At 24.5% G+C, this 15,989-nt stretch overlaps 1 protein-coding gene across 50 annotated transcripts in view; it reads right to left on the bottom strand.

Annotated features, from left to right (window-relative positions):
- Positions 1-3,533: 3,533 nt before the first annotated feature.
- Positions 3,534-15,989, bottom strand: part of LOC122508873 (Down syndrome cell adhesion molecule-like protein Dscam2) — a 176,013-nt gene continuing 163,557 nt past the window's right edge. For all 50 annotated transcript variants that reach the window (XM_043622471.1, XM_043622474.1, XM_043622482.1 and 47 more), the window contains one exon: positions 3,534-6,831. In XM_043622471.1, the coding sequence (XP_043478406.1) occupies positions 6,747-6,831 (85 nt within the window). In that variant the 3' untranslated portion in view covers positions 3,534-6,746. The remainder of the gene's footprint in view (positions 6,832-15,989) is intronic.

Consider the following 15,989-nt stretch of genomic DNA (forward strand, 5'->3'; position numbering starts at 1 on the left):
AAAAATTTTCTTATTTATTTTTCGACAGGAATTCAAATTTCATCCTGATTTTAATGAAAAACCTTTTGAAATTTAATTATTTCTAAAAATTGCAATTGTAATTCTTCCAAAATTAAATTATTTTTTAGAATTTTTGAATTAAATTATTTAAAACTTTAAGAATTTTTAAAGAAAAATAATATAATTAATAATTTCTTAAAATACAAATTTTAAATATAAAATTTTACAAAATTTCCGATTGTTTCAATTTTTAAAAATTATTTTCGCGGGAATTCAAGTATATCTTCAAAAAATTGTAATCCTACAATTTTTCATAAACCTAATTTTTTCAGAATATCCAAATTAAATCTTTCAAATTTCAATCATTTTTGTAAAATAAATATTAAAATACTTATTGTTCTTTATTTGCTTAAAGTTTCGAAATACTTTCAATGTAAAACCATTTGAAACATTTTTTATGAAAATTTGTACTGCAAGTCTTCCAAAATTCAATTATTTTTTTAGAATTTTTAAATAATATTATTCAAAAATTTTAATTTCTAAGGAAGCTAATAAATTAATAATTTTTTAAATTTAAATATTATGATACTTTTACAGCAATTAGAATTTCAAAGATTGAAATTTAATTATTTCTAAAGAATCCTAATTCTTATCAGAATTCAATTATTTAAATAAAAAAATAATAATTTTTATTAATTTATGAGACTTGGAAATATTTTTAATAATTGAAACTTTAAATTTTAACAAAGTTGCCATAGATCAGGAAAATCAGGGAATTAAGGGAAACGTCAGGGAAAGTAGAATTGGTCAAGGAAATAATCTTATTATTAAATTTTTTAAAAATTATAACAGAAAATTAAACTCTTTAAAAGATTTTTATTTGTTTTTGAAAATAATTAAAATTTTTTGAAGAATTTCTTTAAATTTCGTAAGAATATAATGTAATTTTTAAAAAATAATTTTCACTGAAAGTTTTAAAAATAATTGAAATTTACAAAGAATTTTATAAAAAAAAACTTTTGAGAATAATTTGAAATTTTTAGAAAAATTCTATTACAATTTATAAAAATAATTGAATTTTTTGGAAGAATGTTACAATATTTATAAAAGTAATTCAATTGTTTCGAAGAATTTCATCAGAATTTTTGAAAATTATTGAATTCAATCGAAAAATGTTATGAAAACGTATAAAAATAATTCATTTTTCTTAAGAATTTTATAAAAACTGTTAAAAATAGTTGTAATATTTTAAAAAATAATTGCATTCTTCCGAGAAATTTTATTAAAAATAATTTAATTCCTTTAAAGGATTTTATCAGAATTTTTAAAAATTTAATTAAATTTTTTGAAACAATGTTATGAATAATTATGAAAATAATTGAATTCAGTCGAATAATTTTATTAAAACGTTTACAAATAATTAATGTTTAAAGTATTTTATCAAAATAAAAAAAAATAATAAAAATAATCGAATTCAATTATTATTTTTAAAAATAATTGTATTTGTTCTAGAAATTTTATTAATATTGCATTGGAAATAATTAAATTCCTCCGAGGAATTTTATGTTTTATAAAAGATGTATTCCACGTCAGTTCAACACAAAAAATTTTATTAGGTTTTGGGATTCGGTTGAAATTAGGTAGATTATATCCTCTGGTGGTAGTAAATAAAATCCCTAAGCGATTTTAAAAAATTTTAAAAATTGGCGGACATATTGGATTTTTAATTTTTTTGTACTTTTTTTTTGAAAAATATATATCTCTGCTTCTTCTTAACGGATTTTAGTTTATGACCTCTTAAATTGTTCGTATTGAAATATACTTTTATTTAAAAAATTAAAATTAAAAAAATTATTTAAATTTTTTGTTTAAAAAATTAATTTAATTTTTTGAAAAGCCATAGAAAAAATATGCTACCTTCAATTTTGATCATTTTTTTACCATTTGTAGCCATAAATGTGTTGAACTTGTCCTGAAATTTTCATCGTGGGACAGCCAGTAGTTTTTGAGAAAAAAAATAAAACGTAAATCCTCGCATAGCGCTGTAGCGCTCAGTTTTAATGCCGCACGATTGTAAATGGAATTTTAATGAAAGTACGAGTTTTTATTAACCCTAGAACTAAAATATGATTTTTTTATAGACTAACGAAAAACTGAGGTGGTTTGGTACCCCAGATTTGAAACAATTGTAAAAGGTTACCTTTTTTGTAATTTTTTTAATTTGTCAACAATGTGGCTAATTTGAAAAAATTAAACGGATTTTAAAAGGTAAATAGAGACAATTTTATTTTGATTAAGGCAACTTGAAAATTTAAATATTATTTACAATATATACAAATGTTAAATGATTTTAAAATAGAATAAAAATTATTTATTACAAAGGAGGTTTCTATTTTTTACGGAAGAGTTTCCGAGGTCGTACAGTTTTTCTTTATTTACCTTTTAAAATCCGTTTAATTTTTTCAAATTAGCCACATTGTTGACAAATTAAAAAAATTACAAAAAAGGTAACCTTTTACAATTGTTTCAAATCTGGGGTACCAAACCACCCCAGTTTTTCGTTAGTCTATAAAAAAATCATATTTTAGTTCTAGGGTTAATAAAAACTCGTACTTTCATTAAAGTTCCATTTACAATCGTGCGGCATTAAAACTGAGCGCTACAGCGCTATGCGAGGATTTACGTTTTATTTTTTTTCTCAAAAACTACTGGCTGTCCCACGATGAAAATTTCAGGACAAGTTCAACACATTTATGGCTACAAATGGTAAAAAAATGATCAAAATTGAAGGTAGCATATTTTTTCTATGGCTTTTCAAAAAATTAAATTAATTTTTTAAACAAAAAATTTAAATAATTTTTTTAATTTTAATTTTTTAAATAAAAGTATATTTCAATACGAACAATTTAAGAGGTCATAAACTAAAATCCGTTAAGAAGAAGCAGAGATATATATTTTTCAAAAAAAAAGTACAAAAAAATTAAAAATCCAATATGTCTGCCAATTTTTGAAATTTTTCAAAATCGCTTGGGGATTTTATTTACTACCACCAGAGGATATAATCTACCCAATTTCAACCGAATCCCAAAACCTAATAAAATTTTTTGTGTTGAACTGACGTGGAATACACCAAAAATAAATGAATTTTTCCAAAGAATGTTATTTTTTATGAGAATAATTGAATTGTTTTGAAGAATTTTTAAAAATAAGAATTAAATGTTTTGAAAGAATTTTATTAAAAATTTTGAAAATAATTGAATTGAATCGAAAAATTTTATTAAAACAAGATGAAAACATAAGAGCGAGAAATCTTTCAACACTAGGTCAAGAAATTCATCTTAGAATACTCTTTAATTTAAAAATTAAAATTCACTTTGTAAAATTTTTATAATATAGAAGATTTGTAGAAGATTCAGTCGATAAAAAGTTTCTCTAAAGTTTAAACAATTTTCTTAACATTTTAAAAGTGGATACTAATGAAATAAAATTTAAATTTCTTTAAAGAGAACAACAAGGTAAAGGAACAACAGGTATAGGTGTAAATTTTATTTATTTAACATGAAACAAGAAAACTTTGGTATAAAACAAAGTAGTTGTAATGCATTGACAGTAATTCATAGCTGGTTTTTTGTCGAATTATATATTATAATTATTCATTAAGGTGAATTTAAATAAATTTTTCAAAATACACTTTATTTACGCAGTGTATTAAGTTGTAAAATTTGAGAAACATTAGATCAAAAACCGGCAACTCCATTTTTAACATATTTGCAATTTTCAATTGCAGTTTTGATAACAATCATCAACTACAATTAATTTCTCCAAATAATGTGAAAATTGGAATTGGATTTGTTCTGACACTCAACAATTGTACAATATAGCACGAAAAAGTTTGCCACTTACGAAAAAGTAAAAAATGAATCACTTTTTCATTCCTTTTCTTTTTTTTAATTCGCACAATTACGCACTAAGCAGCTTAAGAAGCTATATTTTTTATAAGATTTATTAGCTGATAAAGTAACTGCATTTTTATTTAGTTTAAGCCTAAAAGTGTTTTAAAGCGGCAATTTCTTTTATACTGACGATGCATTAATGAAACATTCATTATCGCATAATTGCATTGTTCTGAATCAAGTAATGATTTTCAGACTTTTATTTATGAAATGTTACACAAAATGCCACATAGAAAATATATTGTTTTCTGATACTATAATTGCGTAACTAAACATCTTATTTGAAAAAAATGGAATCAGTACAATTTACAAAAATTCTTATGTTCAATTTGTGTTTTCCGTTTTTTTTGTTATATACAATTTTAAATTCTGTAATTTGAAATTGTAAGAATCGAAATATTCATCAGGTTCATTGTATTGCTCGTTGATATGAAAATGCCGCTTTATTTTATACTGATATAATTATGAACGGTTAATCTTATGGCAGTTGTCTAAAATAAAACTATACTTATCAATTTACGATATCCTGGGTATATTTTTTTGAGTTCATAAATAACTCGATGAATTTTAAAATTTCATGAATTTCAAATTCATCGAATCAATTACGTACCATTTTTTAGTGCTAGTTGACTATGTTTAATTTTTTTTGAGATTAATCGTGTGTTTTTGTTGGTTTTTTTTTTAAATTCAAACGCGATAAGCGAAAAGTTTACGAGTCTTACACAAATCGTAATAGTTTAGTTTATAATATTATAGTTTTGAGTACTGCTATATCTAATAGCACAATTTAACACATATACGACACACAAAAAACTGCGCAGCATTAAAATCACATCGATGACAGAGGGTTCGTCGTCGCAGCCAAACCAATTACCATTATAGTTTCTATAACGATTTTATACTTATTTCAATGATCATCAATGATCATCAATTATCATCAATTATCATCAATCTTCATCATACAGTCGTATACCTCTCGACATTGACTATTTTTCATTCCTTTGGCTCATGAAGAACGAGGAAATTCAAAATAATTTTTTAAATTCCTTTCATAGATTATCAAAACGAAATTTAAAAAATCACTTTTATTAAAAAAAGGATGATTTTGATTTTGAATCAATTGAAATGCAATAAAAATTGCATAAAATTGCAATAATTGAAAATTGGCACACATAAATAAATATTATGCTAAAAATAGGAAAACTAGAAAGAAAATCAATGTCGTCGCCGGTATGCTTCCTCTTTTTTAAAATTCGACGCGAGAAAAATGATGGCTGCCGATCGACGCATGGCACATAAACAAATGTGACATCTACATTATACTTATATAGCCTAGCAATAATACCATTGTAAAAATGACCTATGAGTTTGGTAATACGCACGACGTCTACAATCCACTGGTTTGCCTTTTAATTTGAACAAATCTTTGTTCTTTGGTTTCTTGTTGCATTTATTATTTGCCGTCGTAGACATCGTGTAATACCAACTCGCAACCATCTGTTCGATTAAAGTTCTGAGCTATCTACGCATACTCGTTAATTATTTGCATTTGCGGAACAATCGATTGTATCTGTGAAATGTTCATCGCAACCGTACAATGCTCTAATATCACAAAGTAGTAACGAGGATGATTTTGTGTAAATATGAGCATAAATGTACGGCCATGACCGTAAATATGACAGAGTCATCGTTTTTCTTTAAACCACATGATGATTTTTCTTTTTTTCTTTTTTTCTTTTTTCATTTTCATATCATTCGTCGGAGACACAACCTTCGTTACAAAATTATAAATCGTTGGTCTATAAATCACGGCAGTGTAATAGAACTATGAGTTAATAAAAAACCAAGTGAAACATTTAAACATTCGGACCCTTAAAAATTGAATTAAATGCAAAAAATTAATTGAATACATAGTAAATATGCTTCATTGTTATAATTATATCGACTTTAAAAACTTTAATTTACGGAAGAAATAATTTATTTTATTTTATTATTTAAAAACAAAATTATGAGCATATTAAAATAATTTAAAAGTTTTCACTGCAAAAGCAAAGATTCTACTTTCTATGACTGGTTTTGATGCGAAATAATTTTTTATCCATTCGTTGCAGTTAAAAAGTCTAGTAAAAGTCACTTAATTGAAACTTAGATTGAAATTAAAAACTCAAGTTGGGAGCATTTTTCACCTTTCAGTTAATATCACAGATACATAAATAATAGAGAGAATTATTTTCAATTCTTTAACATTGGGGAGATGTAAACTTATTAAAAAGAAAATTACGAATTCAGCCCACAATAAATGGACTTACTTTTGAATCTTAAAGTACAATTCAGAGTTTTAATTTACGAATAAATTAATGATTTTAAAAATATTCAGTCAAATTTTTAAAACTTTTGATAAGAGAAATATCTCTTTGTTTAAATTTTTGAAGAATTGCATGCAAAAGGGTACCGAAAAAGTTGTTACTTTTACATTACTAGATCTTCGTAGAAACAGTGTGTCTGTAGGTATTTGTTTAAAATTCTAATTCTTCAGTAAATGTAAATGTATAGTTAAATTGTTAAATTGTTAAATTGTTAAATTGGTAAATTGGTAAATTGGTAAATTGGTAAATTGGTAAATTCATATAGAGAAACGAATTGGGAAAGAGTTGTGGGTATATTGAGATACCCGTAATTTTAGATGACCTTACTGATCATTCAATTTTGAACAACCTACGTAAAATTGTACGTGAAGAAAAAAGTATGTTTCACTTCAAGTTGAAAGATGGAAGACGATAAGCGCTTTACAGATTACACTGCCACAGTATCGTAGGGTGTGAGGAGTCCCCCGTGACTACTGAGGGCGGCGTTGGTTTGCCTGGAGGGTGCTTCGTTTCTGCAAAAGGTTAAAATGATTTACAAAACAATTCAATATAACCTTTATTGTATGCTAAAACTATACAAGTTTAATTACAAATTTATTTATACAATTATTGGAATATATTCCAAATAGGGCTGCACACGTGACCAATAAGGCAGTAATTTTGTCAGTAAATTAAAAAGCAAATTCAGATACAGCAAAAGTACAGATTTACTCGTGAATACTTTCGCATAAAATTTAAGGGAGGTACATCAATTGCTCTCTAAATTTGAATTAGTAAAAATGTTTACTAATTTTAATTAGTGACTGACTTTTTGCTTTAGAATTAGTCAATTTTACTAATAAATTAATAGAAATTACTATTTACTAGTAAAATTTACTAATTTAAAAGCAAAAAGTCAGTTACTAATTCAAATTAGTAAACATTTTTACTAATTCAAATTTAGAGAGTGTAACTTTCAAACAAACGATTATTTTTTTTGTATTTTCTTTTAAATTATTAGGGTTGCCACAAAAATTTAATTTCGGTTTTCCCCGACTTTTCCCTGATTTCGAGACAAAATTTTTGCTATTTCCCTGACCCTAAAGAATAATAATAAATGATATAAAAATATTATTGCAAAACATGATGAAATGGATCACTCAGAGTTGATTTTTTCATGTTTTATAATAATTAAAGATGACCGAGTGATAAAATCATTATTTTCATCATTTCAATTCAATTATTATTTTCTATGCAATTTTTAAATAAAACTCTTCTTTAAATCAATTACTTTTAATAAGTTTTTCTTGAGAATTTTCAAATCTATTTGTTTACAATTCAATTTTACGAAATTTTGAAATTTCGATTATTCGGAAATTCTTCAATTAAATATACATTAGAAAATAAAAAATTGAAATTAATTTAAAAAAATTTTAATTAAGCTTTTTGAAGAAAATTAGTTCCATAGAATTTTTAATTAAAAGTAGGCATGAAAAATTCATATTGTCAAAGATTTTAATTTGAAACCTTTACAAAATTCAATTAATTTCTAAAAATTGCAATTATTAGTAAATTCTCAAAAATTCCATTATTATGTAAAACTTTAACTGAAATCAATTTTTAAATCAATTTTTATTAGAAAATTCAACGAGAATTCAGTTATTTAAATATGTACAAACATAGATAATTTATTGAATAATTGAATGTTTCTTAAAATTGAATTCTTATTGAATTTAATAAAATTTAAATTTACCAACAAATTTTTAAATAATTGAATCTAGAATTTTATCAAAATTTTTGTTTCATAATTGAATTTTTGTGGGAAATTTTATTAAAATAGTAGAATATTGAAAATCATTAAATTAACTATTAAGAAAAATTTTCAAAATAATTGAAATCTTGACATGAATTTTATTACAATTTTTGAAAATGGAAATATATTACTTTTGAAAATAATATAATTTCGCAATGAATTTTATTAAAATTCCCGAAAATATTTGAATTTTGTCGAAGAATTTTGTTATTCATTTATAAAGATAATTGAAATGTTGACTACAATTTTTTTTTAGATTTTTTGAAAATAATTGGATTTCTGCGAAGAATTTTATTAATTTTGAAAATAATTGAATTCATAAGATAAATATTATTTATGAGAATAGGGACGCATGATTATTCCCCAAATGTCATTTTTCCGAAATGTCATTTTACCGAACTGCACTTTTGCGAATAGTCATTTTTGCAAAAAGCCATTTTTGCGAAATGTCATTTTTACGAATAGTCATTTTTGCAAGAAGCCGCTTTTGCAAATAGTAATTTTTGCGAAAAATCATTTTTATGAATTTTCATTTTTGCGAATCGCCATTTTTACGAATTGTCACGTTTGCGAATTGACATTTTTACGAATCGCCATTTTTACAAATTGTCATTTTTGCGAATAGCCATTTTTACGAAATTTCATTTTTGCGAATAGCCATTTTTGCGAAAAGTAATTTTTACGAATTGTCGTTTTTGCGAATTGTCATTTTTGCGAAATTTCATTTTTGAGAAATGTCATTTATGCGAATTGTCACTTTTGCGAATCGCCATTTTTACGAATTGTCACTTTTCCGAAAAGTCATTTTTGCGAATTGTCATTTTTGCGAAAAATACAATAGTGAATCTATATATACCTACAAGTTTACTTTTGTATTTTTCGCAAAAATGACAATTCGCAAAAATGACTTTTCGGAAAAGTGACAATTCGTAAAAATGGTGATTCGCAAAAGTGACAATTCGCAAAAATGAAAATTCGTAAAAATGACTTTTCGCAAAAATGACAATTCGTAAAAGTGCAGTTCGGTAAAATGACATTTCGGAAAAATGACATTTTGGGAATAATCATGCGTCCCTTATAAGGATAATTAAAATGTTGACGAGAATTTAAAAAAAAATTTTTGAAAATAATTGAATTTCTGGAAAGAATTTTGATATTTATTAAGAAATTAATTAGTAATAACTTTATGGCAGTTCTTGAATAGAATTAAGATATTTAAAATAAATTATTGTCAGAAATAGGAAAAATTGAAAGTTTTGTATTAGAGCTCGTGGTTATTTCATAGTTTATGAGGCAAACAAAAAGCCACACAAATTTAGAATTTTCTTATAAATTCTAAAGATTTATTTTTTTCCAGTACTTTAAATAAAAATTCCTGACTTTTCCCTGAATTCCCTGACCTGTGGCAACCCTGATTATGATTTCAAAGGTGTGTATCTGCGTAAATTAGTCCAGACCAGGCGGCAGCACACTATACGATGGGTGTTTTTCTCAAAATGACATTTTTAAAGATTTTGCCAATTACTCAAAAACCATTAAAACGATTTATTTGAAATTTAGTATAAAATATAAATGTAGTTTCTAATCGAAGGATTTTTTTTTAAATCCTTCGTTTGGAAACTAAATAATTTGATAATAAATGTAAATCAGTTTCATTTTTGCAGTTCAGACCAATATTCCAGGAGCTAGCGACGAAATCGATTTTCTCATTTCATACCATTTCGTACTTATGGCGAATATTTTGTAATTTTTTTTATCAATATTGTCGATTTAAAATAAAAGAGTCGCTGGCTCCAGAACTAAAACCAGTTTGACCTAGAGGGTTGAGTTTTGGTATACTTACGTATTTTTATGCCTAGATTACCCGAAAATGTAACAAACTATGTAAGATTAGATTGAATGCCTAGCAAGAAAAGTATTTTTCAGAGACATTTTGCATTTTTCTTGTTCCTAGAAGAAGCAGTGATTTAAATTCAGAAAATACACTGAATTAAATATAATGAAAATTAATTAACATTTTGCATTAATCCTCTTTAATATTACGTTTTACTTTATTGATGTTAATTATTTTTTATTAGATTTTATTGACTTTAATTACTGCTCTTCAAACAACACTTTTTCCAGGAAATTTTTGACAGTTAACTCCTTTTCACTATTATGCATATTATATGGTAAATACAGTCATGATGAGAACTCGGATGAGACAATGAAGTACTGTTGAAAACCTCCCAAAATATGGTTTGAAATTGGAGAGACATAGAATTATTGGGACTTCTACATTTAAAAAGTTTATTGTTGAGGTAAAACTATTCTTATTCTTTTTATAGTTTTAAATAAATTTATGTGAAGCAGTCAACCCAAAATTTCTAATTGAAAAATTTCTATTTTTAAAATGCTGCTATTTCCATTCAAATTTGTAAAATGAAATAATTATGGCACATTTTGGTAGTAAATTTAATTGTCTTTTATTTGGTGAATTCTAATTTTTAAATTGCATTAATTTACATTAAAAGTACTACAAACGAAAGTTTTAAGTTTAATTTTGAAAACTTTCGACCATTTAAAAAAAATTTCAAAAATGTATTAAAAAATAGTTTAATAGCTTTAAAACCATAAAAGATGCCATTCTGATCTTTGGCAAAAAAATTATAAATAAAATTATAATCTAAACCATTTTTAAGCCATTTTTTAAAATTTTTTAAATAGTCGAAGTTCTTTAAAATTTAACTTAAAACTTTCGATTTTACTATTTTGAATAAAAGTTACCTAATCCAATTTTAAAACTAAAATTCACGAAATTAAAGACAATAAAATTTACTATACAAAAGTGACATAATCTTTTTTATTTATGCCTTTTTATGAAAATAGCAGTATTTTAAAAATACAGTCTTTTTCACTAGAAATTTCAGGTTGAATGTTTCGTTTAAAATGCCTCAAATATTTCCTTGATACCTATAATAGCTAAATAATTAATTTTTTAAATCAAATAAATTTTTTTCAATGCATGATTCATAGTGCTTTACAGATAATATGATGTGATAGGTACATTTCTATTGTTGTAGGGTTTTTTCTGAATTTAAATTAGAAACAAATTATTAAATAGCAGTTCCGAAATGAATTTTTTTTCCCTGGATATTAGGTATAAAAAACCAAAAAAATTATTTAAAAATAAAAAAGTATTACAATTAATTTCATTTTACCTGAAACATCGCTAAATGACAACAATGACAACAATGACAATGAAAGAATTATAACATATCCTTATTAATAAAATCAGACTTTTGTCTGTACATTGCATAGAATTCAAAATTTCTATTATATTCCTTCTTTTTACACTCTAAGGAATGCGAAAATACTATTAAGAAAATTATGTGTGTATGTGTATATGTGTGTATGTGTGTATGTGTGTATGTGTGTATGTATGTCCGCAAATTTTCGACCGCGTATCACGGAAAAACGGTTCGATCGTTTGAAGTGAAACTTGGCAGTCTTTTAGGCATTAGCCTAACTTAAAATCCTAGCGATAGTAGATTAAAAAATATTAATATGGACGAAAGTTATGCCATTTTTTCAAAAATTCGAAAATTCGAAATTTTTAGTTTTTTCATATACTTTAGTGAATTGTACTTAAACTTGGTACAGGGTTAATTTTAGTGTTTCTTATTAAGATTCAATCGTCAGAATAATAAAATTTTGAATAACAAATAAAAAGTGTTAGATTTAAATATTGAAAAATTAAAAATTAAAAGTTTAAAAATTGAAATTTTTTTGTAATTAATTTTTATACGGTTGTATTTCTTAGGTCAACAATAAAAATTTGTTGTTGAAATCATAAGTTTACTTTCTTAAAAGCATTCTATTAGGTCAGAATATTAACAATATCCATATAGTTAATATGAGACTTTTGTCAGTATATTGCACAGAATTCAAAATTGCTATTATATTATATTAATTAATGATCAAAAAATGAAAAACTCAAATTTCATTCTGATGACTAAATTGTAATAAAAAATACTAAAATTAACCCTGTATCAAATTTAAGTAAAATTGATGACAATAATTATTTAAAAAGATTAATTTTGAATTTTAAAAATTTTGAAAATATATAGCACTAGCTGTCGTACCCGTCTTCGACGGGTTTTAGTTTCTACCAATACATTTAACAATGTTTCTACCAATCTGGAAAATCAAAAATACCCGGGAATTTAATTTCACCAGAAAATTAATAATTAGTTACCATTAGCTATTTCGGTAGTATGATTATACTATTTGAATAGTCTCCACCCTTTAGCAAAAAATCAAAAATTATCAAAAATTCGAGAAACCGAATTTCTTAAAATTTAACATTTTTTTCTTCTCTTTTATATCATTAAGCTTCATTATTTTTGTACTCTTCAAAAATACTTTACTTATATTTAATAGTCTCCACCCTTTGGTAAAAAATCTAAAATTATGGAAAATTAGCAAAAATTCAAAAAACCGAATTTCTTAAAATTCAACATTTTTTCTTCTCTTTTATGGCTTTTGGCTTTATTATTTTTGGGCTCTTCAAAAATACTTTACCTAATTTGTTATCTCCACCCTTTGGTAAAAAATCTAAAATTATGGAAAAATAGCGAAAATGCAAAAAAATGAATTTCTTAAAATTCAACATTTTTCCTTCTTTTTATGGCATTTAGCTTTATTATTTTTGTGCTCTTAAAAAATACTTTACTTATTCAATAGTCTCCACCCTTCGGTAAAAAATCTAAAATTATGGAAAATTAGCAAAAATTCAAAAAACCGAATTTCTTAAAATTCAACATTTTTCCTTCTTTTTTATGGCATTTAGCTTAATTATTTTTGTTTAATGTAGCAAATTTCTTACTTTACATACTGATCTTTAAATAAAAAACTTTAATAATTTTTCCTGAAAAGCTTGCTTAAAGATTAAAAATCACTATTTTCTTAGAAAAAAGTTGATCTAAAAAAACGAAAAAAAATTTCAAAATACGTCTTTTTTAAAAATTTTATTGTAGAAATGGGTTGTATTTATCTAAAAAAGTTAGCTAAGGATAGTTTTGCATTCATTTTACAAAAGATAAAAAATTTGCATTTTTTTGATTTTTCGAATTTTTTGGAAAAATGTCATAACTTTCGTTCAAGTTAATATTTTTTAATCGGATAAGGCTATTATTGTAAGTTACGTTAATACCTAATAGACTGCCAAATTTCACTTTAATTGGTTGAACCGTATTCAATTGATGCGCGAACAAAGTTTTGAATACAGACAGAGACAGACAGACAGAAATTTTTTTTTACATTTTTAGAATTCTAATGTCTCAAAACGAAAAAATATATAAAAATTTTCAAGTTTGGAGCAATGTACAGATAGTAATCTGATTTTATTAATATAGATAATGTTCGTTCACATTAATAACTTTTAGTTTACTATAGCTACACTAAAAAAAGTTATATGATTCAAGTAATTATAATTATTTGAAAAATAATATCTTATTTAAAAAGTTTTTATTTCGATCTAATAAGAATTTATTTCGTTTAAATAATTTTATTTAGTTAAATCAAATAAATCTTAATTGGATTAATTAAATAAATACTTGACTCTAATAAATGAATTTATTTAACACAAATAATTTCTAAATTTTATATTTTTTCATGGATTGCTTCTAAACTTTCTATAGTTGAGTATTACATGTTATTTATTAACATTTTAGCATAATTTTGCAAAAAATAATACTTTATAACTAAAATGGAAATATAAAAATATGGATAGCTTTTAAACTTTATATAATTGAATATTACATGTTATTTAGTCACATTTTAGCATAATTTTTCAAAAATACTTTCTTATAACGAAGATGTAAGTATAAAAATGTTTTGAATATCAAAAAATTGAAAAAATTATAATTGATACCAATTGCTATGAAGCTTAATTCAGTAGTATTTGTGGGCTCTCTGATTTAACTTTTAGAGATATCTTGATCAATGTAAAGACAAAAGTTAAACACGGTGTTTATTTTGGTTTAAAACAATTTCCGGCTTTGTCCAAATTTTTCCTGGTTTATTCGACGGGTTTTTTTTTAATAATACATTTAACAGGGTGTCTACCAACCAGAAAAGACGTAAAATATCAGGGAATTTAATGTAACAGAGAAAAACTGGATCTACTTGCTATACAATTAGTTCGAATTAGACTGTACTATAACTCAAAAAACTGGAGGAAATTTTAGATTGATTTTAATACATTATATTGATTAAAGTACTACAAATTGAGAAATATTGTTTTCTTCATTTGAATTAGTTAAAAATAACTAATTTGATAATAAAAAGTCGGTCACTGTTTCAAATGGTATTATTTTCCTAATGAAATAGACAATAGTAACTAACTATTATTTTTTCCCTGTCAAATCAAATTCCCGGCTATTTTCCGGTTTTCTAGGTTGGTAGATACACTGTTAAGTGTATTATCAGAAACTACAACCCGTCGAAGACGGGTACGACAGCTAGTTAGATATACAATGAGAATATTCATTAGATGATGGATGACAGAATTATGAATTATTGTGAAATTTTAACGCTACGATTTCTCTATATATTGAATGAATGGATGATTAGAATGACGGTGAAAAATAAATAAATTTTATACTAAAGGATAAATTAAAATAAAGAAGTGATTAAAAATAATATTCCAGTTATTGAATTACTATACACATTTTACAAAAATGTCGTCCGTGCACTCAACTGTTTCAGTACACAATGATGCAAAAAGTAAATAAAACAAAACATGCATTAACAACATCTTTTGACAAAAAATCCTAAGTTATTATTTAATATTGTATCATATGAAGAATGTACAAGCATGTGAGCGTGTATTTGTTTCTCATGACAATCACATTATTTTGCAATAAATAATTATATGCTACTTTTTAAATTTAAAAAAGTGAAAAGTCTTCCACGCAAAAAAAATAAATGGAGTTCAACTTTAAGTAAGTGAAATTTTACTTATTTTTTACGTGGAAGACTTTTGAAACATAAATAAGTATATATGCACTTATTCAGATTTAGAGAATATACATATAATTTTTTATACGCTGAAACCTTATCAAATATTATTTTTTGAAGCTATGTTGCACTTTTAAAAGCGTAAATATGACTAGCTAAAAATAACCAAGTATTTAAACATTAACAAAAATAAGTGGATATTTTGAAAATACGAGACCAAAATGAATAAGATTTTCTTAAAACTTGGTATTTAAATGCATTTTGGTGTTTTAATATGAATTTAAAGTTTATAGTTTTGAAAATACAAACTTTGAAACTCAGCTTAAAATCGATTTACTTCAAATTTTGTTAAATACCAATTCTGCTAAATGAAAATTCATCCAAGTAGAAATGATCTTAATTTAAAAATTTGGTGAAGCAGAAATTTTGTGAAATCAAACTTTGGTTAAATAAGAATGGTAGGTAAATTGTATTTGAGTAATGTATTAATTTGAATATACAGAAATTAGATAATTTGGAAATCGAGCTCACTAAAATTTTTATAAGTTTAAAGTTTAAAGAGAGAATATTCATGCGTCACTTTTTAATAAATGATCTAGAAATATTTCTAGGTCTTATAGTTTTAGGTCAATTCAATCAATTCTCTATTCTGTTCGCCTTATTGCGTATGTAAAATGTGCACTGTGCTATAAACTCAGGCATCACAGATAGTCCCCTTTTTTCCCCTTTTTTCAATTTTGACACCTTTTTCTAATAAAAAATAAGCAAGTTTTTCTTTTTTCTGAAATATTTTTAAAAGTGTAATCATAAAATAAAATTAACATATTTGGCTCAAAATTTCTGAAGCGTGCCATTAATTTTTCGATAGAGATATTT

This window comes from Leptopilina heterotoma, unplaced genomic scaffold (genome assembly GCF_015476425.1).
Source record: "Leptopilina heterotoma isolate Lh14 unplaced genomic scaffold, ASM1547642v1 Lhet_58, whole genome shotgun sequence".
NCBI classification, from domain to species: Eukaryota; Metazoa; Arthropoda; class Insecta; order Hymenoptera; family Figitidae; genus Leptopilina; species Leptopilina heterotoma.